Source organism: Heliangelus exortis, chromosome 2 (assembly GCF_036169615.1).
Source record: "Heliangelus exortis chromosome 2, bHelExo1.hap1, whole genome shotgun sequence".
Classification (NCBI taxonomy): domain Eukaryota; kingdom Metazoa; phylum Chordata; class Aves; order Apodiformes; family Trochilidae; genus Heliangelus; species Heliangelus exortis.
The window spans coordinates 112,405,443-112,430,452 of NC_092423.1; the positions used below are offsets into that span (position 1 = coordinate 112,405,443).

Here is a 25,010-nt window from a genome sequence, read left to right on the forward strand (position 1 = left end):
GCTCAGAGCTCCCGGCAGTTCCGGCGGAAGACAGCGGGGTTGCGGTGTCGCGGCGTGGATTGTCCTGCCGGGATGGTGCCGGAGCCGCAGGGGCGGCTGGTGGCGGAGCTGCTGCTGGGGGCGGGGGAAGCCCGCAGCATCCTTTGCCTCTGCTCCCGCGCCTTCGTCGAGTAAGCAGCGGCCTGTGGCCGGGGGAGGTTTCTGTGGGAGGCGGGGGGTGGTGGTGGGGGAGGCAGATCATGATGATGCGGAGAAGGGCCGTGCTGCTGCGGCAGTGGCGGCTGCAAGCAAGGGGAGGTGCGGGGAAGGGTCCCTATGGGTTGTACTTACCCAACGATACCGGCTATAGGAGGGAGCAGAAAATGGGGGGAGCGGAGGCCACGCCGACTCTGGTTCCCGCGGGGGCTCTTGCCGGAGTCTGGGCGGCCCGGCGGGCAGCAGCAGTGGCCCCCGCCGGAGCCCGCTGCCTTGTCCCCAGCCGCCCCTTCCCATCAGAGGACGGGGCTCTGCTCTGGTGTCCCCTTCTTCTCATTTCCCCTCCCCAGCTCTTCTCCGCCTCCCCAGCCGGCACCCGGAGCCTTCCCGCGCCAGAGCGGAGGAGCGGGTTTCTTAGCGGGAGCCGGAGGGGATGCTCGGGGCATAGAGAAGCCCGGGTGGGAAGGGATCACGAAAGATTGTCTGGTGCAGCCTCTCGTGGAAAAGGGAATGTGGATGAGGTTACTTAGCCGCTCTGTCCAGTCGCATCTTGAAAATCTCCAGTGATGTAGAATTTACCACATCCCTGGGAAGGTTTTTATTTTTCCACTGAAGGTTTGTTTTTACTAAACCAAAAAATTGGTTTAGTGATGACCTCTTTATGAATGTCTGCATTCGTTTTTACAGAGATCGAAAATTGTATAAACTGGGATTAAAAGGATTTTATGTCAAAGGTGACAATGACAGTACAGGTAAGGGAATAAAATACACACATATACTTAAGGTTATGTATACTTATTTAAGGTACAATAGGACTGTGTAACTCTTAACCCATACTTTTGTTCTGATTTTGAGCTTGGTTTTCAGTGCTTTTATTATGGGGATAAATGACAATAATAACTTAGCACTTGCATAGCTTTAAAGTTACCATAATCACGATGGGGAATTTTGTGTCAAGCCAGGTGCAAGGCTTGTTCCTGTCTGGACAGATTTGCCAGCTCACATAATCCCCACCTGCTGCACAGAACAGTGTAGCTCACAGGTCCCTGACCTGCTTTCAAATCATAATTTCAACTACCTAAAAATTAATTATAAACAGGAGGGTCTGCAGATTCTAGATGTTTGCCTGGGAGCAATACAGTCCTGCTGCCTCAACTCCAGCCTAGGACATTATCATGATCATTAGCGTAATGTTCTGGGACACAAGTGGAGAAGAAGGAATATCCCTGATGGGGACAATTATGATTCACATGCACACAAGGAATCATTTGAGGTGGACCAGAGGATTAAGTCACTCTCGACTTGTTTGTATTTTAGATGTAGCCACTGTGGATCCTCTGACAAAATACAACTTTGTTCCTTTGCTCCATCTTCCCAGATTCCCCACATATGCCTAGATGGTGCCTAGTTCGTTTGGCATCTGTTTTTTCCATTGCTGTCTTGCTAGCTCCAGCATCATATAATAGCTTGATTTGAAAGAAGTAGTATGAACAGAAAGGAATGTACATAGAAGCTGGAAATCTAACCCCAGCACAGGGGTAAACCAAATTTTTGTGGATATATGACCGAATTGTGGTGAGTTTCACCAGTAAAAAGCAGAAGAGTATTGTGCTGGGGTGATAATTTGGCTGTAAATGTGTCCTCAAAAAACAGAGATATTTTTTGTAACAACGGTTTAGAGAGCTTTTGTGTTTCATAAATTTCTTCCATACACTGTTCCTATTTTCTCAATGGTATTTGTCATTTTATATACATATGATGTTGCTTAAAAGTTTGATAGATGTGCAAGAAGTTATTCAATAGTAGGTCAGCTATTTCTGAGATAATTAGGTTCTGTAATTAACACATTACATTTTTGTAAAATGGTATTATTTTTGTTAGCGTGTTTTTCAAAGGTTTGGAACCAAATCAACGTTTTCCTTGGTTTTGTTTAATATAATACATACCAAAGGAACTCCTGTAAAGAATTTTTTTTTTTATAGTACTAATTTTTCTGTTGTTTGCTGGGCATTCTTGTAATTTGCTCTGCAAGCGATTGAGGTGAATGCTTGTGGTGGCTTCACCCCAAGCACCCACACTCTCTGCTCCAGTTCTTATTGCTGCATGTTGGTTTATATGGTATGGACTGTCCCTTTGGCCAGTTCAGGTTAGCAGTGCCAGATGTGTCCTCTCCTGATCTCCCTGGGAAGGGCAGAACGAGGAAAAGAGAAAGTTATGATGCTGTGCAAGCACTGCTTAGCAGTAGCCAAAACACTGGTGTGGCATCACAAACAAATCCACAGAGGCTGCTGTGAAGAAAGTAAACTCCCTCCCAGCCTGACCCGGTGCAGTGTTTTGTCTTTTGGAGTTAGATTTTGGTTTCTGCTGATAGCTATGCAGAAATTGAGGAATTTGTGAGGGAAATTTTAAATGGGAAAGGTAGCCTAAGAGGCAGATCTGCTGCTGTTTGTAGGCCATGCTGATGCATTGAGGTATCAGAACTGGATTATATTTACATAATAGGATTTTTAAATAGGGGAGGAGCAAGCATCTGAGGAGGAGAACCATTACCCCAATGGGACAACAAAAGGGGGTACAAACCATGCTCTCGACCCTGAAGAGGTTGAACTAGACTCGGAGGCTGAGCTTATGAAGAGCATGGGGTTGCCTCTTCAGTTCGGTGGGCAGTCAGCCCACAGGGACTCTGTGGTAAGTCTTTATTTACTGGATCTGTTCTGTTTGCTTTGTGTTTTCAAATGTAGGGGCATGTTTAGTCCTCAGTTGTTTTGGGATTGCACTTCAGGGAAATGGGTCTGAGCTGCCTTTAAGATGTTTGTCTCAGGTACTTGGAGCAACATAACAGCACTGCAGTCTCTGCAGGTTGTGAAATTCATCTGCCAGTTTGACTAAACAGGGTCAGGCTGTGCTTTATCCTTCTGTATCTATGTTACTCTTGTTACTAGAGAGCAAGACTAAACTCTTGCTACTGGTTTAAAACATCCGTGGTAATATCAATGTTTTGCATCAGGACAACTAGTACACGTCAATATGAGCACATGTTCACACTGTCTGCTTTAGCTTTTAGTATCTTCAGATGCTAAAATAAAAAGCTAGTTTCTCAGATCCCCTTTGCAGATAATAAAGCTTTTCCAAAGGGCAGGAGTGAGGCTTGGGTGCTCTTCTTCCCATAGGGAAAATTTGGCCTTTAGAGAAAGGCTAAAGCTTTTCACAGATGAGAAAAAGTGGGATGTCCACTTTGTGGCATACAGACCTCCCTGGGTGTGAGAGAGTGCTTTTGTGCAGAACTCTGGGGTTCTGACATGTTCAATTGGTAAATAAGTAGAAGAAACCTGTACATGATTTTTACAGATAGCACATAAATACGCCTTACAGGTATCCAACTTCAAGCCCTAAGGATACATGCAATTTTTGTTGTTTGGTAGTAATACTTCAAATAAGGTGATTGAGAAAAAAATGTGGTTTTTTACTGAATTACTACTAAGCTTTGTGCTTTACTCTGTGTGTATGAATATGACATTATAAGGAATATGGATGAAAGATTATTACCAGTTTTCTGAACCTAACTTCTTTGTAGTCCACCATTTGCATTTGAAAATTGCAATCAGCAAAATTTGAGATTTCAGCTGGTAAGAGATTTGGACTGATACCTGTAGGTTTGCAGTCTTTTGCCTATGTGAGTTATAATGCCTCATAGCCTCCACCTTTTTACCTGCCAGACATAATTTGATGTTATATGAAAAAAATGGCAGATTTATCTGATAGAACGTTCCATTTCTCTCGGATGTTTTAATTTTTTTTTTAATCTCTAAGCACAGGAAACCCCACTGAAACAAGTAAAGTTGTATTTGATGAAACTTGCAAGTTTCATCAAATCGTGTTACTTTCAGTAACAGGTTTCTGTCTTCTGTTCTTCTAGACAACTGTAGTAGAACGAGTTTATTCTAACAAATAAAAGGGATGTATTGCACAAATGAAAGGGCCATCTTTTCAGAGAAGAGGCTGTTTCCTTGTGTTTGTGTTAGCTAACTTGGAGACTGGCATGGGATGGTAGGAGCATTACACCCCTCATTTGCATCACCATCTCTGTTTATCATTAGACAGGTATACAGAAATTCAGCTGCAGGATTTACAGAACTTTTAAGCATAAAATGATGCTTTTTTGTTTAAAGCACTACAAGACAGCAAGGATTTAACAATCTACTAGGCTGCGTGCTGTATGTTCTCTATCCTAATGAGGCACCTGAACAGTATTTGCTGCTCAGGTAAGGGATCAGCCTCCACAGCCCCCCAGAACATGTCCTTGATGTTATTGAGAAACTGTTGAAGTGCTGAGCTCAGCCCAGTGACCCCTCAATTCCTGACAAACCTTCCTTTAGGGTTTTATAGTGTTTCATGTTGATGTCTTTCCTTGTGAATTTTTGATCTACTAATGACTTCCCTCCTGGCAGTCGCTTCTATCAGCAATTCTGGCTTTTTTCTCTGTATTTTTCTACAAACTTTTTCACAGTTCTTTCTCATAACTTCCTCAGAAATGTGAGCCAAGGTTCTGCAGCAGGACGCTATCGGATGTTTAAAGCCTGCAGCCTTTTGTGGGGACAAAGCTAATAGCAGGGTTGCAATGAAAAGGAGGGTTACAATAGAAACAGAAATGTGCTTGGAGAGAGGACAAAACAGACTGCATAGACATTGTGGAGGTCTAAGTATGTTTTCCATTTTATTTTAGGCAACAGAAAATCATAGAAAGAGAAATAACATGAAAATTGTGAAAAAGAAAAAGAAGAAGAAAAATGAGTTCCAGCAAAAACATGAGGAGAAAATGGGCCAGGATCAAGCTTGTGGTGATTGTATCCAGTCTGTTTCTGCTGAACTGGCATTAGCTACAGAGCTGCATGAAAACAGCAGCAACCCTCAGGCTGTAAATGAAGGGAACTGTGAAAGTTCAGAAAGTCTTGCAAATGAGGCTTTACCCAGTGAACTTAAAGGAAAATGGGAGAAGTACTGGAGCGAGTATGGAGAGAGTCTTCTTTGGCAAGGTTGGCTGGAGAAGCATCAAGAGGTGTCATTGTCTGAGGCTGCAACAGCCTCTGAGCCTTGGAATAGTCCAGATACCAGGGAAGAGTGGGAGCAGCATTACAGTGAACTGTACTGGTATTATTTGGAACAGTTTAAATACTGGACAAGTCAAGGATGGACTACTGAGAGCTCACATGGTGACAACGTGGAAGTTAATGGGGTTACCCAGGAGACAGGTTTTTTGGGAAAAATGGATGTGGTTAGCCCAGGGGCTGAATGCAGTGAAGTCCTGAGCTTGGAGCTGTCTCCTCCTAAAATCAGAAGTGAGGACACTCTCCCTGTGAGTGCTGAGCCCCACAGTGAAATAATCTCTGGGATTTGTAGTTTAAGTTTGAATTTGGAGGAAGTGGAGCAGAGCAGTGCAGCTCTAACTGTAGCCCACCAAGGTCTTCAAGAGCATGGTTCATCTGACAGTGAAAGCCAGAAGGAGCCCTGTGATGGAGGAACCAGGAAGAGGAGTGCATCTTGTGAAAATAAAAGTATTAACCAGTCAGGTAATACAAAATCAGCTAAAACTGATTTTAACAGAATCTCTTCTATGTACGAAAGAAGGGCATGTCTGTATCATGCCTTTTTAAAAAGGCATCAAGTATTTTGCTGAATGATTGCATACTTGATTCCTTTTTCTTCTCTCTGCTTCCCTGCTCTCTCTCCTCTCTGACCTGTATATTGAATTAATTCTTCAGCAGCAAGTGATTCTAACAGAACATATACTTCAAAAATCTTCAAATGTATTGCAGAAAGTGGTGAGAGAGCACTGTTAGTTTGTATTTCTTTATTTACGTTCATGTTGTGTTGTAGCTGTGTCATTCAGCTGATGTGTCTTTTCTCACTGACTGTCTAAAACAAATGAAAACTCAGGTTGATGTTCTCATGAGTCTGACAGATTTTAAGGTGTGGTTCTGTCTTGATCCCATAGTAAACTTGGATTCCGAGGGGTGAAAACTCAAATCTCCTTTCCAGCAAGAAATGACAGGAGTGTTGGAATCCTCTCATATTAAAATGTATGTGAATATTTTCACATAGTTAATGAAGTGGGAACAAAATTTACATACAAGGAAGAAGCTGTTTTGAATTTGTACTTCATAGGTGTTTTATTTTTCCTGGAGAGCTGAGATGATTTGAAGTTGGTCTTGCTTAAGATGATTAACTCTACATTGTAACTTATAGTGCAGCCTTCTATTGGCATGTTGTCCCTCAAAGACAGGTAAATATGCATGCGTTTAGCACTTATGCCTTATTTGTCAGATTCAGGTATGTAAGACAACCTAAACATAGCTGCAGATCTACTCTGGGTACAGAAAGATAAGGAATTAATTTATGAGAAGGAAAGTATGATCTGATCTATCTTTTTTAGGTTCACAGGGGTCATGTAGCTTGAAATCAAACGACAAGGAGCAGTTGCTGCTTCACAACCAAGATGAAGATGAGGATGAAGAGCCTCCTGAATACAGACATACCAAAGTCAAAAGAAGGCAAGTCATGAAATTTAGACAAGCTTTTTTCTCAAGAAGCTCACGTTCTGAAGCCTCCTGATTTATAGTAACTGTTTGTCTGATGGAGATTATGAGTTAAAACTTCAGTACAATACTATGTAGCCTTCTGTCATGGCTTATCTCTCTACCTGGCAACAACTGTTGGATATTTCTTCTCTTCCATTGCTTCATGAAAACCATGTACAGCCTCAATGGCTGTGCAAGGTGACATTACTGTTCACGTGCCACTGAAGTACACAAGATTGTTAAGTTGGAGCAGCTTGCTTATCTAGGTCTAATTAGTGTAGATGATATAAGAACAGTAAATAATCTGTATTGTTTAACTGAACTGAATGCTGCAAGTAAAGTGCTCAGTGCTACGGCAGTCATAAAATAAACACTCTGCCTCGTCACGGTCTTCCTTCTCTGAAAATTTATAGCCTTGAAGATGATGACTTGGCTATTCCTCTCTAACAAATTTACCAACTCCAAGGTGAAGGGATGGATGGAATTAACCTTCTAATGGTGTTGCTTTGGTTTTGTTCTAATATTTTGCTGCTGCCGTAGCATTAATAATAAATAATAGTATCAGTAAAGTAATAGATGATGAAGGTAATTTGGAAATATTGTGAACAAATACAGTCTTCATCAGTTCCCTGTAGGGTTTGATTTTTAGTACTTCAAGAGGTATATACTCATGCATATGAATAGGCTGGTGTTACCTGCCCTGCTTGGTTTCAGTAGTGTGCAGAAGAATTTGCTGAAGCCCACATGTAAACGTTTCAGTATGTGAGTTTCTTAGTGGTGTATCTCTAAAGTAAGTGTTTTTTACAGTAAGTAACTTTGTCATCTGCATTTTTTCTTAGCCATGAACTGGATGTGGATGAGAATCCAGTGGAAGATCCTGAGGAAACTTGCTCTGTTTTGGGTTTCAAGTGTGGCACAGGACAAAAGTAATTCCTTATGGGGAACTCAGGGGTTTCTTCCTATCTGTTCATTTAATTATTTTTTTTTTAATTTTGAAGATGATTCCCAAAGTTGGTCTCTGCTCTTAATACAGCTGTCATCATTGTGCTAGAGAGAGCTGAAAAGTTACAAAGACTAATTCAAAAACAAAAAAAGTGCTTTGAAACAGAAGTGTAGCTCATGAGGTACTTGTAATTGTGTAAATGGTAAATGGCTGGGCTGCTACTTAAATTAGGAATTCTTAAAGTGTCTGACAGTGAATAATCCTCTAAGTTTGCAATTCTGTTGGCTTAGATCACAATTCATAGCTATTTCATATTGGAATTAAGTTGCATTATACAAGTAAAATGTTGCTATGCTAATAATGTGTTGCCAGAGATACTGACCAATGAAATTTCCTTTTTGGTCATATGGCCTAAAGATACAGTGGGCAATGCTCCACAAGAGACAAAAGCAGCTGTTTTGGAGGTTCTTTGCAGCCACCAAGAAGATGTTTTACTCTACTAATCGAGATACTTCTTTATTTCCTATTCTTCAGGCTGATCTGGGAAATTGTTTCCACCTAAAATTGTATACCTGTTAGAAAAAAAACCACCAACAACTAAAAAACTAAAACTGATTCAAATAAGCATTTTCAAATAAAAATATTTAAAAGTTTTCATGAAGGTACATTGTTTTGCAGCTATATTGAATGGCATATCTTTCAAGATTGAAAAAAATGTCTCATAAGGAAATAATTTAGCCTAAGTCATCTTCTGTAGACATCAGCATTGATATTATAGATTCTAGATTGAGAAAAAAAAAAAAGCTAAGTCTTCTTCATTATTTTTTTCCCCTTTTTTATTCCTTAATTTCAGGTATGGTGGAATTCCTGATTTCACCCACCGGACTGTCCAGTACTTGGAGAAAAAAGCAAAACTCAGGTCCAAATTCTTGGATATGCGTAAACCAAGAAAGAGCAAAAACACACACATCTTCTTTACAGAGGAATCTGAAATGTCTTGCAAAAAAAATAAAACTTTGAAAAAGGTAGGTTGAATTTTTAGTGTAAATTTCAATTCGAATTCTTTAATTCATAAACTTGTCTGCTTACTTAGTTGCTACTGAATTATGAAAATGGAAAAAAAATTAATTGCCCAGAGTAGGTGCCATTCTTATAGTGTCACTCCACTGCTTTTTATTCTGTTGTGTTGTGTTTTCTTTAATGTTGTCCCCTGGTTAGGTGAAGAATAGTTTGGTTAGGGTAGATATGGAAAGATGTTGGTGGACTCTTGGCAATTTATTGAGAGGAATCCAGACTTTATGGCAAAGTTATGTGAAATTTATTCCTGACATCTGGGTGTGTAGATTTCTGTAGTTACTAGAAGCATCTCTGGTTTCAAAATGCATATGAGGGCATTTGTTAGTGATTTCTGCAGTGAAGGGGAAAATGTTTGCATATGTTATTGTATTTTATGCAACTTCATATTCTTATCAATTTGTATCAACTTTTTTGCTTATACCTCTTCTGTATTTAATTTCACTTTTACATTTTACTTTCTGAGTCATCAGAAAAAATATTTATGAGAAAAACTTGTTCACTCTAGAGTTTCTGAGTTGAGTCTCTTTAAAATCTTTTACTTCGTATTGAAATGCTACTTTGTCACCTTTTGGGGTGCTTGGCATTCCTTAGCACCCAAGTGCAAAATGCTGTTTCCTGTTAGTGACAGCACATTTTGTATTGAGCTCCACTCCCACTGGTATAATTTTTGATCAGAGGCTTGACAATTTCCATCTTGTACCTGAAGACAGTATTGTTTGCGGTCAACTTTAATAATGAGTAGAAAAAAAAAAAGTACAGATTTCTTCAGACTTTCTGGTGAGAACTGCTCCAGTCCTTTTGCTAGTCAAAGAAACAGTAACATAAAAGTGAGCATCAAGATACACCCTTGAAGACTTTGGACTAGCATCTGTGTGTTTGATAGGGTGTAGCCCTGAGTTTTTACTGTGCAGCAGAACCCTATGGCATATGCACTGTTTGATGCATCTTGGAGCTGATACAGGTGATGTGTGAAGTGAATTTTACCTGTTCATCAAAACGGGGAAGACAGAGTACATCTTCTTTGAAATGTGGATCAGAGACAAGATAGTTATTAAAACGTAGTAGTCTTGGTCAGCCTGACCATTAATGTTTCAGGTATTACTTGAGAATGTTTTTTTCTATTTATCAGTTGATTTTGTGGAGATTCTCTTTTGCAGGTATCTGTTATGTAGTTCCCAAAATCAAATTGGTTTTGAAATGCTGTGCAGAGGAGTAGAACAAGACTTGTTTATCTACTCAAATGTTTATCTACTCTGGATATTTTACTTTGTTTTGTCTTGTTTTTTTTCCAAAATACACGGGGTTGGGAGTGTATGCATGGCAGGTGCTTTTGAATTCTAATGCTTTTAAACTAGCCTTACAGTTTAAAAGTAAGCTGTTTAACAGTCTAATTCTAACTGTCCGTGATATTTTACAATTTGCAGGTGGAAGCATTCCTGAAGCAGGTTAATAAGCCTGAGGAGGAGGCCACATCCCAGACAGCTTCCCTTGAGGGTAAAGTGGAGGCATCATCATCGGGAAGCAGCGACTTAGAGGATCAAGAAAGCATTGCTGCCTCACAGGTGGCAGCAGTGAATGCTGAAAATGAAAACCCATCATCTTCCAGCATGGCTGGTTGTGAGCCTGGAAGGAGTAACGTCGAGGAGGAAGCTCAGGGTGTGGCAACGAGTGGCTGTGATGGTCTGGATGATGGGAGGAAGGAGCACAGCTTTGGGAGGCAGCTGGTCCCTCTGGATATTCCTGATTATCTCCAGGCAGAGACAGAGGATGTCAGCCAAGGTACATCCGTTTCTTACAAACTGGGAACAAATTGGCTGTGGGCTTAGTACTGCTTTCCAAATTATGGCATTGTGTGGTAGCTGATTATTCTGTTTGTTCAGAGACTCCTTAAGTCCAAGGGGTAATGAGGCTGATTGAGAGCTGTGCTAGTGGAAGTAGCTTATTGTAGTGGTGTGCCAGAATACTAGATCTTGTCTTTAATCTTGGCAGTATTTCTCTCTGTGTAAATAGTAATTGTTGATCCTAGGCATCACCTTACAGGTCTTCAGTTCACACACTTTTTTCCCCTCTGAGGATGAGAGTGATTAACTTGGTAAATATCACAGACTGTCAGGTCTTGGGTTCTCAGATGCACATTGCTGAACTGTGTGTGCAAGTGTGTGTCATTAAAATAATTTTCCAGAGGAAAAACATCTATCCATCCTACAGTTACTCTATTGTGTTGGATTTCTACTGTAAAGCACTTGTCTAAATTGGTTCTTACTCCTTGATTACAGTGGCATTAAGTTAGATCCACTTGTTTGCTCCCTGTGCAGAGTTTATTGCCATCAGTCAAAGATTATGCCTACCCTGTTAAAGTTCTTAAATAATGGGTGAATTATTTAATGGGTGAAGTTTTATGATTTTTTTAGGACTGTGACTGTTACTATTCTCTTGAAATAGAGGGTGCTCTTTTTTAACTTAAATCACTAATCTGCATAATCTGGCAAACAATAATAAAGGTAATTTATCAGTGTTGCTTAACTTGAGCATTTCACGTAACTAACAGTTACATTCCTAGCCTACAAGAACAGTAATTATTAACTTTTTCAGTGTCTTCCAGTTGCAGATGAAAAAATTATTGCAAAGAAGAAGGAGAAAAAAAAGAGGAGAAGGAAAAAAAATGCACTGGGAACTATACCTGCTGAGATTGCTGCTGATCCAGAGCTGGCCAAGTACTGGGCACAGCGTTACCGACTGTTCTCTCGGTTTGATGAGGGAATTAAATTAGACAGAGGTATGTTTAGTACCAACTGCACTGACTTGGTAGTGTAAGACATATGCATATCCAAACCTGTAGCCCTTCTTGCAGTTTCTTGTAAGGGAAGTGTTACTGAGTGTGTATTTGCACCTCTGGATAAATTCCATCCCCGAGCAGGCAGACAAACAGAAGGCTTAGGCATCAGTAGAGCTTCTACTACTGAGCCTTGGAGTTGTTCAGCCTGGAGAAGAGGAGGCTCTGGGGAGATCTTACAGGGGTCTTCCAGTACCTGAAGGGAGTAACAGGAAGTCTGGGGAGGGACTTTTACAGGGGCATATAATGAGAGGACAAAGGATAATGGCTTTAATCTGGAAGAGATGTGATTTAGATTAGACATTAGGAGGACATACTTCACTCTGAGGGTGGTGAGGCACTGGAATAGGTTGCTCAGGGAAGCTGTTGATGCCCCCTCCCTGGAAGTGTTCCAAAACCAGGTTTGAGCAACCTGGTCTAGTGGGAGGTGTCTCTGCCCATGCAGGGAGGTTGTAACTAGGTGATCTTTAAGGTCCCTTCTGACCCAAACCATTCTGTGATTCTAGCATGATACATCCCTGTTCATATTATTCCTGACATTTGCTGAAGATCATACTGTCCCCAGATTATAGTTGGTCAGGACTCTTTAAGAACTAAGTTACATTTTTTAATTTCTGTATTTTATAACACAATTTTGTGAAACTTTGAATGTGCTGATGGATCTAGTTTTGTTCTGCTTTTTTTCTGACTTTCAGCAATCACTTTCAAAGTTACTTTTTTCATGTTTACATGGAAACCACTTCCAAATCATAAATTCATAGGTAGATGAGGAATTAGGATTACTGCTTTTTTGTATCTTGGATGTGTTGGTTTTGTAAACCTTTCCCTTCTAGTACTCTCTCATATAAACATGTAGATTATTTGGCAAACCAGAGATTGTAAAGAAAATAATGTGTCAGATATGAGTAAATGTGTTCTGTTTTCATTTGTTACAGAGTGTAATCATAAAGTATGCATAAAGATTTTCATAGCTGTCTCAGTGGACTTGTCCTTGATAATCCAGAGTCCTTGGCACTGAGTTGAACACAGCAATCACCAAGATTCAGGCATATCTGTTTGCTTCAGTGAGACTTTATTTGCTTAGCAAATCTCTGGACCGACCAGAATTTATCATCCTCAGAGCCTGTATTTGTCGGTCAAATGCGTTAAGCCAAAATTGTTGGGATTAATTCTAAACCTTCAGTTGTGGAGGGTTGTTTGTTTTGTTTTAGGTAACCTTGAAATAGAAGGCAAAAATAGACGTCTTCCCTTTCCTTTGCAGAGGGCTGGTTTTCTGTTACTCCTGAGAAAATAGCTGAGCACATTGCTGTCCGTGTCAGCCAGTCGTTCAACTGCGATATCATAGTGGACGCGTTCTGTGGGGTTGGGGGAAATGCCATTCAGTTTGCATTGACCTCAAAAAGAGGTAAGTACGGGTGGTATATAGCATACTATCTTGTTTTTTTGATCTTTTTCCCTGAAGAATTGAGTATGGACTTCACTGGTTTCTTGTTTTGTTTTTTTGTTTGTTTGTTTGTTTTAGTTGAGGTTTTTTTTAGTTTTTTCAGTGCTTTTGAAGCAACAGAAGCCCTTTTGCTTCATTGGACTCACAATATGAGCTTTCTCCTTTTAAAAAGGACCTATGAAACTGCTTTTCTATTTTAAGTCAGAGTTGAATTTGTGTTGTACTTGTCAAAGTTATTTTTACATGTCATAGTAGCTAGTCTGTTGGATACTCTGGAGGTTGCTGGTGAGAGCTGGGTTTTCTTAACAGTGCCAACCTGCAGAGATGCCACTAAACTGCTGTTTTTCCCAGTTGTTACACAAAGTCTAGGTACTTAAAGACAAGTTATATGTGGTAAGTACTTAAAACACTTGAATGGGATTACTTGCAGGTACAGCAGAACCAGATATAGAAAAGTGGTGATAATTTTAGTCCACATTCCTGTTGCCAACTGATGACACTAGAGTGAATCATGAGAGTGCTTTCTGTAAAAACACTGATTACTTGACATTCCTTTGCTAGTCAAACACTGGTAAAATACCAGTTCATCTAACACTTCTAAATAATTTTTTACCAAGGCAAGTGGTAGTTTCTGTTGCATTAAATCTCATAGATTATGATACATCCTATAAGTATTTTATAAATTTCACTTAGATTTTTCGTGGCTAAATTTTTATCTCCATGGTTCCATACTGCCTTTGCATTCTTTCTCTTGTGCTGTGCTGAGCTGTTTTTTAAAACCCGATTTTCAGCACAATGTGATCAGCCACAGATAAATATCTTTAACAAAGGGGGAGAATAAGTTTCTAAGTGACACCATTTAAGCTGTCAGACTCCTGCCAAGCTGGAAGCAAGGAGGACTTTTCTTTTGTAGGCAGCCAGCCTTACCCATCCAGTACTTGAGCTAAGATGGAGGATTCTCATGGTAGATGTATGACTCTCAAAAGCAAATCCTTCCTAGCTTTGCTAGAGTAGCTGAGCCTTCCTAGTCTTGGCTGCCTGCTTTCCCTTGCTGGTTTGTAAATGCAGCAGTTCTGCTCTTGGTGGACCCTTTGCTCTTGGCTTCCAAGGGCAGGTCCTTCCCTGCTGAGGAGCTGTAGCTTCATGCCTACCATGATCTACAAAACCGAAGACCTTGCTTACCACACAACAACAGGTTATAAATATGACTCCTGCAGAGGAACACCCTCACTCTGAAGTGTCATGTTGGTGGTCAGGTGGCATTCTCAGCTCACATTAACCTCAGGGTTTCCTCTTTCTTTCATTTGCAGTGATTGCTATTGATATTGATCCCGAGAAGCTCAGTCTTGCCCGCAACAACGCCGAGGTGTACGGCGTGGCGGATCAGATAGAATTCGTGTGTGGAGATTTCATGGTGCTGGCTGCTGACCTCCAAGCTGATGTTGTGTTCCTCAGCCCACCCTGGGGAGGGCCTGACTATGCCACTGCTGAAATCTTCGATATCCAAACCATGATTTGCCCAGATGGATATCCTTTCAAAGTTACATACCATTGTGGTTTTCAGTCCTTTACGAGCTGGTTTCTCCCTTTCTTCTCCTCCCTCTCTTGACACAGGCCTTGAATATCCAGTTGGCTGACTGTGGATGATAGGACAGCAGCTGAAGTCCCAGCTGTGCTGCATTTCTTTAGTTATCCTCCTGTAACTTCAGCTATATGACTGACCACTTAAAATTAAAAATTTTTATTATAATTTTTATTTTTTTTTAAAAATTCATGTTACTCTTTAAAGTAAAAAAAACTTTTAGAGAATTCTAGTAGCTTCTTAACTCAAAGCATTAATTAAGCAGGTTTAAGTCCTTTATATTATTTTATTGAAAAAACCCAATCAATAAACAAATAGCTGTGTCATACATATATATAGGTCATAACTAGCTTCATGAACTACCATTTTTTGTCATTATTTTCACTTTTTAATTCAATCATAGAAGTTTTATTTTATTTAAAGTGCTTTACTCAATCTATTCTCAATCATAGCACCTGCCTGTGGATTGGGAAATCACAGAAGAACAAGCAAAATATTAACCTTTATAATTAAAGCATAAATTTCCATACTAATTTATTAACAGTGATAGTGAACACTCATTCAGCTGGAGAGTTACTGGCATAATAGTTTCATTAAATATGAAAGAGCAATGGATTTTTTTCACCAAAATAGTCCCAGCTGTTTCCCTTTTGGTGAAAAAGCTGCTGTATTTTTTAGAGTGAAGAAATCTTTGTATGCATGTGTGAGAAATTTCTCATAAATGGATTAGAAGACAAGCGTCAAACCAATGTAGTAACTATGAACTATATTCAAATTTCTCAGCTACTATTCTGCAGTTCAGTTACATTTTCTAAAAAAAATAAGCATTTTTTTTCCCCTTAGTTTCCGAGGAAGTAATTGCGAAAAAGGCATTTTCTGCTTTCAGACGGTACAAATTTCTGCATTTCAGAAGAGTAGCTAACTTACATAACCAGAACACTAACTAGAATTTAATTACATAATAATTGAGTTTGAGACATGTTTTCAAAATGAATTATTATAAACCAACTTCTCCCTCCGCAGTCTTTTTTTTTTCCTTTACTGGCCTCTACATTTGAAATTTTCAGGCTCTCCAAGAAGATCACCAACAACATTGTGTATTTTCTACCTCGGAACGCTGACATTGATCAGGTGTGTTACCAGATAAGGGCTTGGCAACTACAAAAAGTTTAGCTGGCTTGAAGTGTATATATTTTAACCACAAACCTAAGATTTCTAAGTCTGTTCAGATGAGTGTGAAAGGTTCAGGTTTTTCTGGGGGGGTTACATTTGAAAATTATGTAAGTGATTTCTGTGTTTGCCATACATATATTTAGAAATGGGAGTAGTAGGTCATTTCCATGGTGCTAATACTGTTCCTTCATAAAGTGACAGATTCTTGCAGAAAATCCAAAGCCAGTAGATTTCTTGAGTACCAGACAGATACATCATTATAAAATAAATAAATAAATTAATTAATTAACTGGCTCTTACCATCTGATAAATTGCTCAGTCCTGGACTTTAATCACTTTCAGTTTATGAAGGAATTGCAGGAAATCACTGCACAGCCTGCAATCACTATTATCACTGATAGGTAGATTAGAGACAAATGTTATGCCACCAGAGGTGGCACTGAGTCTCTACACAAGTGTGTGGTTCCATATGGACTGCCTGCATTCCAGTGATGGTGAGATAGGTAGTGAGATGCATCACTGACTAGATAAACACACAATTCATTTCACCAGTGTGGGGTACTAGAAATTTTTGTTAGATATTTTATTTTTATTTTATAGTCATCATTTATAGATGACTATAGTTTTGTCTGGTTTAGGTTTATCTGTATATTTTCTATATTAATGATTTAGATTTTTTGCAAATAGGGAAGCGGTGAGGTGTTCTTACCTGCATCATGCCACAGAACTTTCCAGGATTATTTCCCAGTTTTCCAAAAGTTGTGTCTGACTTAGAGCTGGAAATTTCTCAAGCCACATGTGGTTTGCAGAATTGTTTGACTAGCAGCTGACTTGAGAAATAGGCTGAAATTCTCATGGCCTGAGCGTTGGCACGTTGTGAGCCCATGCTATGTGATGCACAGCACCGTTCATACAGCAAGTGAAGATTCAGTTGTGTCTTCCATTTCAGGCTGATGTAAGTTCAAAGCAGCTTATGAATCTGTGAACCTTAATTTGAGTCAGAATTTTTCTACTTTCGAATTCTAGCCCTTGTGTTTTATCACAAGTTCCATTCTCACAATGAAGAACGACCTTACCATGGTCTGCTCATGAGCACTTGTTACTGGATTTACAAGAGGGTAAAGGCATCTATATTTCACTTACATTCCCACAAAGTTGTCTTAAGAATACTGTCCATAGGCTTGAAGAACTCAACATCTCTGTGCTGTTGGGTTAGGTGTCTTGCCACCTCCACATTCTGGTCTGGTTGGCTCTCAGTGTTGTTGGCATGCTCTGAGTGTTCCTCGATGTACATGTGCAGGTTTGGCTTTACAAAAATTGCTGCTGCTCAAAAACACAGCTTTGTGGTCACGGGTAAGTTGTTAAAAGCACGAGGCTGGTGGCCTGGATTTAGTTCAGCCATCCAGGCTAAGAGAAACCAGTTCCTTATGCCTTTCTCTAGGGATTGTCCCAAACATGACCTTAGTGGGTACTCTGGTCCACAGGAGACTTGTTATGGGTTTGGCAGCCAAAATCTCTGGCTGTATTTAAGAACAAAGTTTCTGATTTTACTGCCACTGCACTTCTAGGGCTATGAGTCTCCAGAGAAAAGGAATGTTTATCATTAAAGTTCCTGAGTGGTTAGCGTGGACAGTTTTCTTCTCCATTTGCTCAAGGTTTTTGCCCACAGTCGTGATCCATGTTACTTTTCTCATAGACCAGATAGTGTGGCTTCTATGCTGACAACTGCCTTGGCAAGGGTCTGTGGACACCACTGCTAGTGTGTAGTGATACATCAGTTTTTGTGAATGTACTCACTAAACTCTGGGGCACCATAAAAGTTTGACAAATTGTTGCAGGAGTTTAATACCTGAAAAAAAGAGTAACTTGGGTAAGGCAATATTTGCTGAAGAGATTATCCGGTGCCTTAGGTTTGAATGAAAGCTTAGGCTGTTAAGTTTGATTTGTAATAAGGTTGCTCAGATGTATAAGACAGCCTCTTTTGCATACCCAAAAATTAACTCTGTGTGCTCATACACATATGTAAGGCTTTCAGAGATTGCTTAGCTCCTGGAATAGGTTATCTAATGTAGTCTGCCTTCTGCTTATCGTTGACTGGCTTGAATCTGCAACCAAGGTATAACTCTGAGCTTTGTCAATTAAAATTGATTTAGAAGCTGCCTTAAATGTCATTGCAACCCTCCATAAATATGTTCATACAGACTGAAAGCCTTCAGTTTGCTTGCCTGACTGTGGATCACAAACACAAATGGAAATAAATGCCCAGGAGTTAGAAGTTAAAATAAAAACACTTGACAGTAAAAATACTTAACCTGTAGTTAAAGTGCTGCTGATTTAGAGGAAAACACATGCTTCTTTTTACAGCTAGCTAACAGAGAATAGAGGTCCTGCTGCTAGTGTGAAAGCAGGTGATAGCTGACCTTGACCCAGCTGTGTTGGTGGTGTTCATCACCTTAGTGGTAGACAAGACATCTAACCTGGTTCCACATGATGTTATTGCAAAACCCGTGCTTATTGTATCTGCACACAGGGCCTTTTTTTGTATACTATTTAGTGTGGTAGAGGGCTGAATTCCCTTAAAAAATTCAGTATTTAGGTGGACGAGGAGAAATGAACTTCTGTACTTCTGCCTCAAGAGGGAGCAAAGAACCAGTAGAATATGGTCGGTGCATTTACAGGCAATATGAAATACTTCTAATTGCATTCAGTCTCCTTGTTTTCAAGCATGTACTTGTTACAAAATGTGTAATGGATACAGGTCCATTTTTAGGTCGAATCAGTCTTTCAAGAGTGTTCTTTTTTGTTAAGAAATAACCAGGAAGCATTATATATGTATTTTTCCCTAAAGGGGGAAGGTACATGAAAATACATTGTTTTATTAATAGTGTCTTTTATGTGGCTCCTATGTGTGACACCCTTGTTGATGCATCTCTGCTGCATCTTTGCATCTGAGTTTTTAATATTTTTTTTCATATACCTTAAAAAAAATAAAAGAAAAGGGGGGGAATTGTGGAAGCTACCAGTCAGAAGTATATTAACACTGCATAGGTTCTTGGGGTTAAATTTATATTTGGCTGTCAGTGGTGTTTTTGAAAAACAACCCAAAACGTTTGGTGTATGTAGAATTCCCACAAAGTAGGAGAAAATTAAAAAGCACTGTCTCAGTGATTGCTTGCATATTAAATCAAAATCATGCCCCAGCAAAATGAAATAAAAACACTTGATAAATACTTGGGTAGATAAAAGCTGTTCTTGCCTTCTATAGGAAGATTTAATGGCACTAATTTAAGCTGATATTATTTAAAATACATTTTAAAAGAATATGCTTGTTTTGGCAAAATTTGGATGAAAATAAATGTATTCTCTTTGTTCTGCTGTTGATTTGACTGTACTGGCAGCAAAGGACCTGCAGCTGGGATGCTCAACCTTCCCCTTCTCAGCTGGTTCATTTCCTCCAGATTAAGGGGAGGAAAAGTGAAATCTGCAGGAGATCCTGCATTTAGGTCTTAATACTCCAGCAATATGTAACCAAGACCTCCAGAAGTGACTTGAAAAGCAAAGTTGCTGAGACAGAGTGATTAGATGTTGTCTGTGAAATGTTACGAAAGCTGTGTTCTGCCTCACTGTGCAGAGAGGAAAGTGTGTGTGTTCACCTTGGGGACCTTAGACCAGGATCATGGGTTAATTTTATTGTGTTTCTAAGATGCTTGGGTATTATAAGAGCTGGGAGATAAAATACTGTGGGTTGATGCATTTATGTAAGCTGGTCATTTTTAAGTGAGCATAATTGCATATACAGCAGCTTCTAAGCATCCTGCTTTTAACTAACATGCATTCCCCGTCCTTGATGAAAGATAAAGCCAGAAGATAAGCCTATCAGGCACCAAACCAGAGTAACACTTCTGGATTTTAATATTCCTAAAGTTCATAGTGTTCATAGTACTGAATTGTAATTTGCCTATCTCAGTTCTAAAAAAATAAATTTCTAGCCTGTCAAAAGGTGGCAGCACTGCAGCAGCAATGGTATAATTCACCTGCAGACCTCTACTTTTTTAAAAAAATGCTACCTGAGAACATTTTATTTTATTACAATCAGTGTAAAGAATTTAATAGCCTTTTTTCAAGTAAGTTGGGATTATTTTTTTTTCCTATTTTTTAGCTTGAGGGTTTTTTCCCCCCTGTTCTTATTAGTGTTGTGTAAAATGAAATGTCACAGTGTGACTTTGTATGATCAGCAAAAAGCTCATGCCCAGAAAAGGTTTTGGAGGGGAAAAAATGTTAGAGCTTTTTGCCCTCAGTAAACTTAGTTGGTGGCTGGAACAAATAAGAAGTTACTAAAAAAATGTCAGTATGATAAAAAAAACAACACTTTGAGCTCAGAAATAAACCTGGACAATATAAAGCAAGTTTGCACATTAAACAATTTGTGCTCCTGAGATAATCTTAAACGTTTGTTAACCTTTTCATAGTTCTCTTCTGATGTCCCCTGTTTTAAATTTTGAGACCAAACCTGCTGGCTGCATTTTTAGTGTTCTCTGGCTGTAGCTGTGGATTTGTTCCATCAGCAGTTGCTGAACAGAAGGGTGAAGCATCTAGGTGAGAAGGAAGCAGGGAAGTGTAAAGTGGAGCTGCAGCCTTTGCCTCATCCTGGGCACCTGCAGAATTACCCAGCAAAGAAGCCCATATCTTCCCCCTGGATTACATGAGTTTGGGCTTTAGAACAAAACAGGATAATGACAGTCGCCAGCAGGGAATCATCACATTTGCACAGGAAAATGCAAAACAAACACATTTTGGACTAGTCACATTTTCCAAAGAAATTAAGAAGCCTTTCCGTGGCCACCCCTGTAGTTCATTGCAGAAGCAGGAGACGAGTGTCAGTATTTCTAAAAATAGCTGAGCACCTCTATTTTTCTCAAAGCCCCATTCTTCAGTCTGCTGTTATTTTTAGAGGGCACCCCTCCTCCTAGCTGGCACCTTCCAGGAGCTTGGTGTGTGGCAACTTCCCCTCGTTAGGCTGTCAGGGTTGACTGAGCTCTTCATAGGGAAACTTGTCAACTCCTGCATAATTAAATTTGCAACCTCCAGCAATTCACAAATCAGCACTGTCACAGAGGATTTGTGGTTCTCTCCTCTGAATACTGGAAGAAGGGTTTGAGGAGTCTGCGGTGCTGGATCTGTCGCTGCAGAGCTTACAGCTCATTAGATTTTTATCACCGTTGGGTTTATCAAATACTTCTAGTAGTCATTTGAAATTCATCTTAGTTATCCTGGATGTAACATGTGGAGACCAGACACAGCATGTATAGCTTCTTGGATGTCCTTCAGTGGATGTCACCCCTCGGTAGAGAAGCAGCATTTACCTGTGTAATTGATGAAGCATTGGTCTTCTAAGAGAAATACTTAGTAAACACTTGTGTTTAATATCAGTGCAGTAGTCATACTAGGTATACTAGTGACACAAATTGTGCCGTGAAAGCAGGAATATGTAACCCTGAGGCAGTAATTTCAGTATTCATACATTAAGTTGACTAATCCATTTAACATTAGCTACAAAGTACATTGGCTTTTTCGAAGGGACATTCCAGCTTTTGTTCATAATAAATTAAAAGTACAAAATAAACAACCTAATAGAGAAAAATACAGATAACAATGTTAACTGCTTTTAGAATTTCAGGTAAGAAAAGATAAGTTGTAAAATTTACATTCCTGATCACTCGCCAATTTCAGATTCTTGTTCTATTTATAAGTCAGCCAGCTTCTGCTTTTTTACTTAAGTGGCAGGTTCCTCTTAGACATGAATGTGGAGACTTTTCCTATTACCATTAAACTGAACGATGGGGAAGCTGCTCAATGTTCTGTTTTTGCCTGCAGAAACAAAAAAATGAAGAGGAAAGAAACCAACAGAAAAGTAAATGCTTGGTTTAGATAAGTGTGGTAATTTTCTGTGCAAGTCAATAAAGGTTCAAAGTATAACTTAGATTAATCTGTTATTTCCTTTTGATAGCAGGCTGGTTTTTTACTTAGAGTAAAATAGAGGAAGTTCAGCATGTTTATATTTAAACCTGCTCTACAGAGTCACGTCCCAAAGGAGTTCAGAAGTGTTAAGAATGCAACCTGAACTTTTAAGTTTCAGGTGCTACTGTCACAGACTTCTTTGTTTAAAGATCAGTTAAAATCTACTGCTGACTTGTAGAAGTCAATCACTTTATCTGCCAGGGGAGCTTCCCTGCATGGGGAGCTGTAGAAAGAGTTTTCCTGGAGCAGGCATCACAGAGCAGACCTGGCTGTGGAGCAGGGATCCCCACTGCAGCACAGGTCCTTGTGCACACTGAGGGGGGAAAAAGCAGTGAATGCTCAGTTTTGGCATTCTTATCTTCCTTCTGTCTGTGCAACCTTCCAGGGTGAGAAATTGATGGCCTGTCTGGCTGTTGTCCCTCAGAGGAATGGTACCAAGCATCGTGAGTAGGAGAGGAGAGAGAATTGGCATGTTCCAGTCCAGAATGCAAAGTCTGCTGCTGCAAAACATTATCTGTAGTTGTTAAGCATTAAAGGTGTTCACTGGGCTCAGTCAACAGAGCATGAACAGTGAAATTCTCACTCCAGTGACTGTAAACATGAGAGCTGGGACCCGTGCTGCTTGACGAGCTCTCCCTGCCTGCAGTTTCTCAGCTGCCAGCAGCCTTGCCCTGCCCAGGACTTCAGTGCACACAACAGCATTTTGGTTGAAATAGCAACAACAAAAAACTGTTAACTCTTTTTTTGTGAACTTACCCACTTGTTTGGGTTTAGGATTCCACCCACAACCACTTGAAGCCTGCTAATCTCAGGATTTTTTACTTTTCCTCCAAAACTTGGGGTTTTGACACCTACCAATCACAGTGTACAGCTTGTGTTTCCATTTACCAGATGACTCCAGTGCCTTGTAAACCAGAGTCTGACATCTCTCATCTCAGCACAGTATGTGAAACAGTGGCTGCTCACCTGTAGTTCTGAAGTCCTTTTATTTTCAGGGATTGGGGGTGAGGGCAATTTTTTCAGTCACAAAACAGCAACAAACCACTTCTGTGAGTAAAAGAAGAGAGAGAAAAGAGGACCAGAGATATTAGGTGCCAAGGAACATTGTAAAAATTATTAACAGAGCCAAAGATGTTTATATGATATTTCATGTGAATAAAAGCTTTGGGGTTTTGCCTCTTGTCCTGTGCATCCAGTGATTTGGTTTTTGATCTTTTGTTTTTCAGGTGGCTTCCTTAGCAGGGCCAGGAGGAAAAGTTGAAATAGAACAAAATTTTCTCAATAACAAACTGAAGACAATAACAGCTTATTTTGGTGATCTGATAAGGCATGACGTCTCCTGAATTTGGCGTGGATTCATCCAAACCCAACCTTCCTGACTGCTGCTTTGCTGAAGCTTTTGTACAGCTGGCTCATCAAAATTACTTGAAGCCATTTTTTGCTTTAATTTCTGTTTACAGAAATTTGTTCTGTTTATTGCTACTGTCAATAAATGTTTTATAATAATTTTGACAATGTTGTAAATATAGAGGAGCTTTGAATGTAGGAAAAAAAGATCATTATCAAACACAGTCTTGCAGGTTCAAGGCCAGCCAGTTGAAGAAGTGTTCAGAATTTCTTTGGAACTCCTACTTCTTTATTTCCTCTGGTTTGGAGCATTCAGAAGGTCAAAAAGAGTAGTCTGAAAGCTGCCATGTGTCGAGAACTGCTGTCTGTAATTGAGAAACAAAAGCATCTGAACATCAGGTGGAACTAGATGGTTGGTTACACCACCAGAGGTTAACCCCAGATGATCTCTGGCTCCCTGCTCACTGGGAAATCATTCCACCTTTTCTTTGCACGATGAAAGTCCACATTTCTTACAGTGACTGTTCCAACTTGGTGCAGCACAGGGAGAGAGCAGGACATGCTTGGGGCTGGTGGCTGGGCTCTACCCTCTGGTTTTTGTTTTATTTTATTCTTTCTTGCCTGCCCTCTTTCTTACAGAAATATTTTGAAAAAAAACCCAAAACTTCTGACTAGAGGTTTTTTGTCTTTGTAACTGGAGGAGTATGCGTGTGTCCCTCTTTTTGAGGCCTTTTGGATCCTTGCACAGGGAGGGCAGTGGGCAGCCCAGCTCTCCCTGCTGAGGGCTCTCTGCTTATATTGGGGTTTTTTTTGGGGGGGGAGGAGGGTGGCTTCTGAGGACTTCCCCAAGCAAAAAAGGAGGAGGCAGGTGAGAGGATGGATATGGTGTGTTCACTGTAAGTACCCAAGATTTGAGCCTAGTTTTGAGGTAAGAGCATAGGAAAATAGTTTCTAAGACAATAAATTAGTGCTGCTTCTCTGCTTGGAGCACAACAGAATGCTGAAGGCAGCAGAGACTAAGCATTAAACCATGCATAAGTGCTGACAAAACTTTATAGTGTAGAATAACCAAATGAGAGGATTTTTCCCCCCATAAGGACTGAAATCCAACTCATCAAATCAGATGGGACATCAAAGTGTTTGGGGGATGTTAAAAACACATGTATGCAGCCTGCTCTGGTGCTAGTTCATAGTGCAATAAAATAGCACTAGGGGCATCATTTTTTTCCTAACTTTATTGTTCATTCAGTACCAGACAAGTGTTAAATTGTTAAGGACTGTTACATCCTTGCTTCATGTAAGATGTTTTTTATTACTTTGAAGGTAATTTGACTAATTTGCATCATTACATTTTGCCACTGTTCTGCAGTGAGGAAGAAGTGCTGTGATCATGCCAGCCTCTGTGTTAATATTTAAAGGAAATTGGAGAGAAATTATCAGCTCTTCAATATTCCTTAGTAGTTTACTACTAGAAGGCCAGGGAGGTTGGCAAGAGTGATAATATTACAGTAGGTTATAACCTACTGTAATAGTGGTATGTCAATGTAATGATGCTGTTAAATTTTTACTTCAAGCTACAAAAAAAAATTCCAAGGAGGAGTCATGAGGCCAAATGAAGAATAAATTTCTACTGTGTATGTCCCAGCACTCTGTACACTAAAATTTGACTATACTTGGCTTATTGCTGCCTACAGAAATATTGTCTTATTCTGTGGTCCTGTTTTCCTCCCTGAGGGTAAGGAGTAGTTTTAGAAGCATTTTGAGATCTTGCTGATGCTGCTTCTGTAAAAGGAAGCTCTATGGGGGAAAATAACAATGAATTT

At 39.9% G+C, this 25,010-nt stretch overlaps 1 protein-coding gene across 1 annotated transcript; it reads left to right on the forward strand.

Annotated features, from left to right (window-relative positions):
* Positions 1-23,355, forward strand: TGS1 (trimethylguanosine synthase 1). Its single transcript, XM_071737570.1, has 13 exons — positions 1-170; positions 883-947; positions 2,711-2,883; positions 4,919-5,762; positions 6,626-6,743; positions 7,610-7,696; positions 8,567-8,738; positions 10,215-10,569; positions 11,393-11,566; positions 12,885-13,028; positions 14,378-14,594; positions 15,702-15,780; positions 23,067-23,355. Exons 1-13 carry the CDS (start codon positions 73-75, stop codon positions 23,181-23,183), a joined length of 2,643 nt encoding a protein of 880 aa, XP_071593671.1. The 5' UTR covers positions 1-72; the 3' UTR covers positions 23,184-23,355.
* Positions 23,356-25,010: the final 1,655 nt, after the last annotated feature.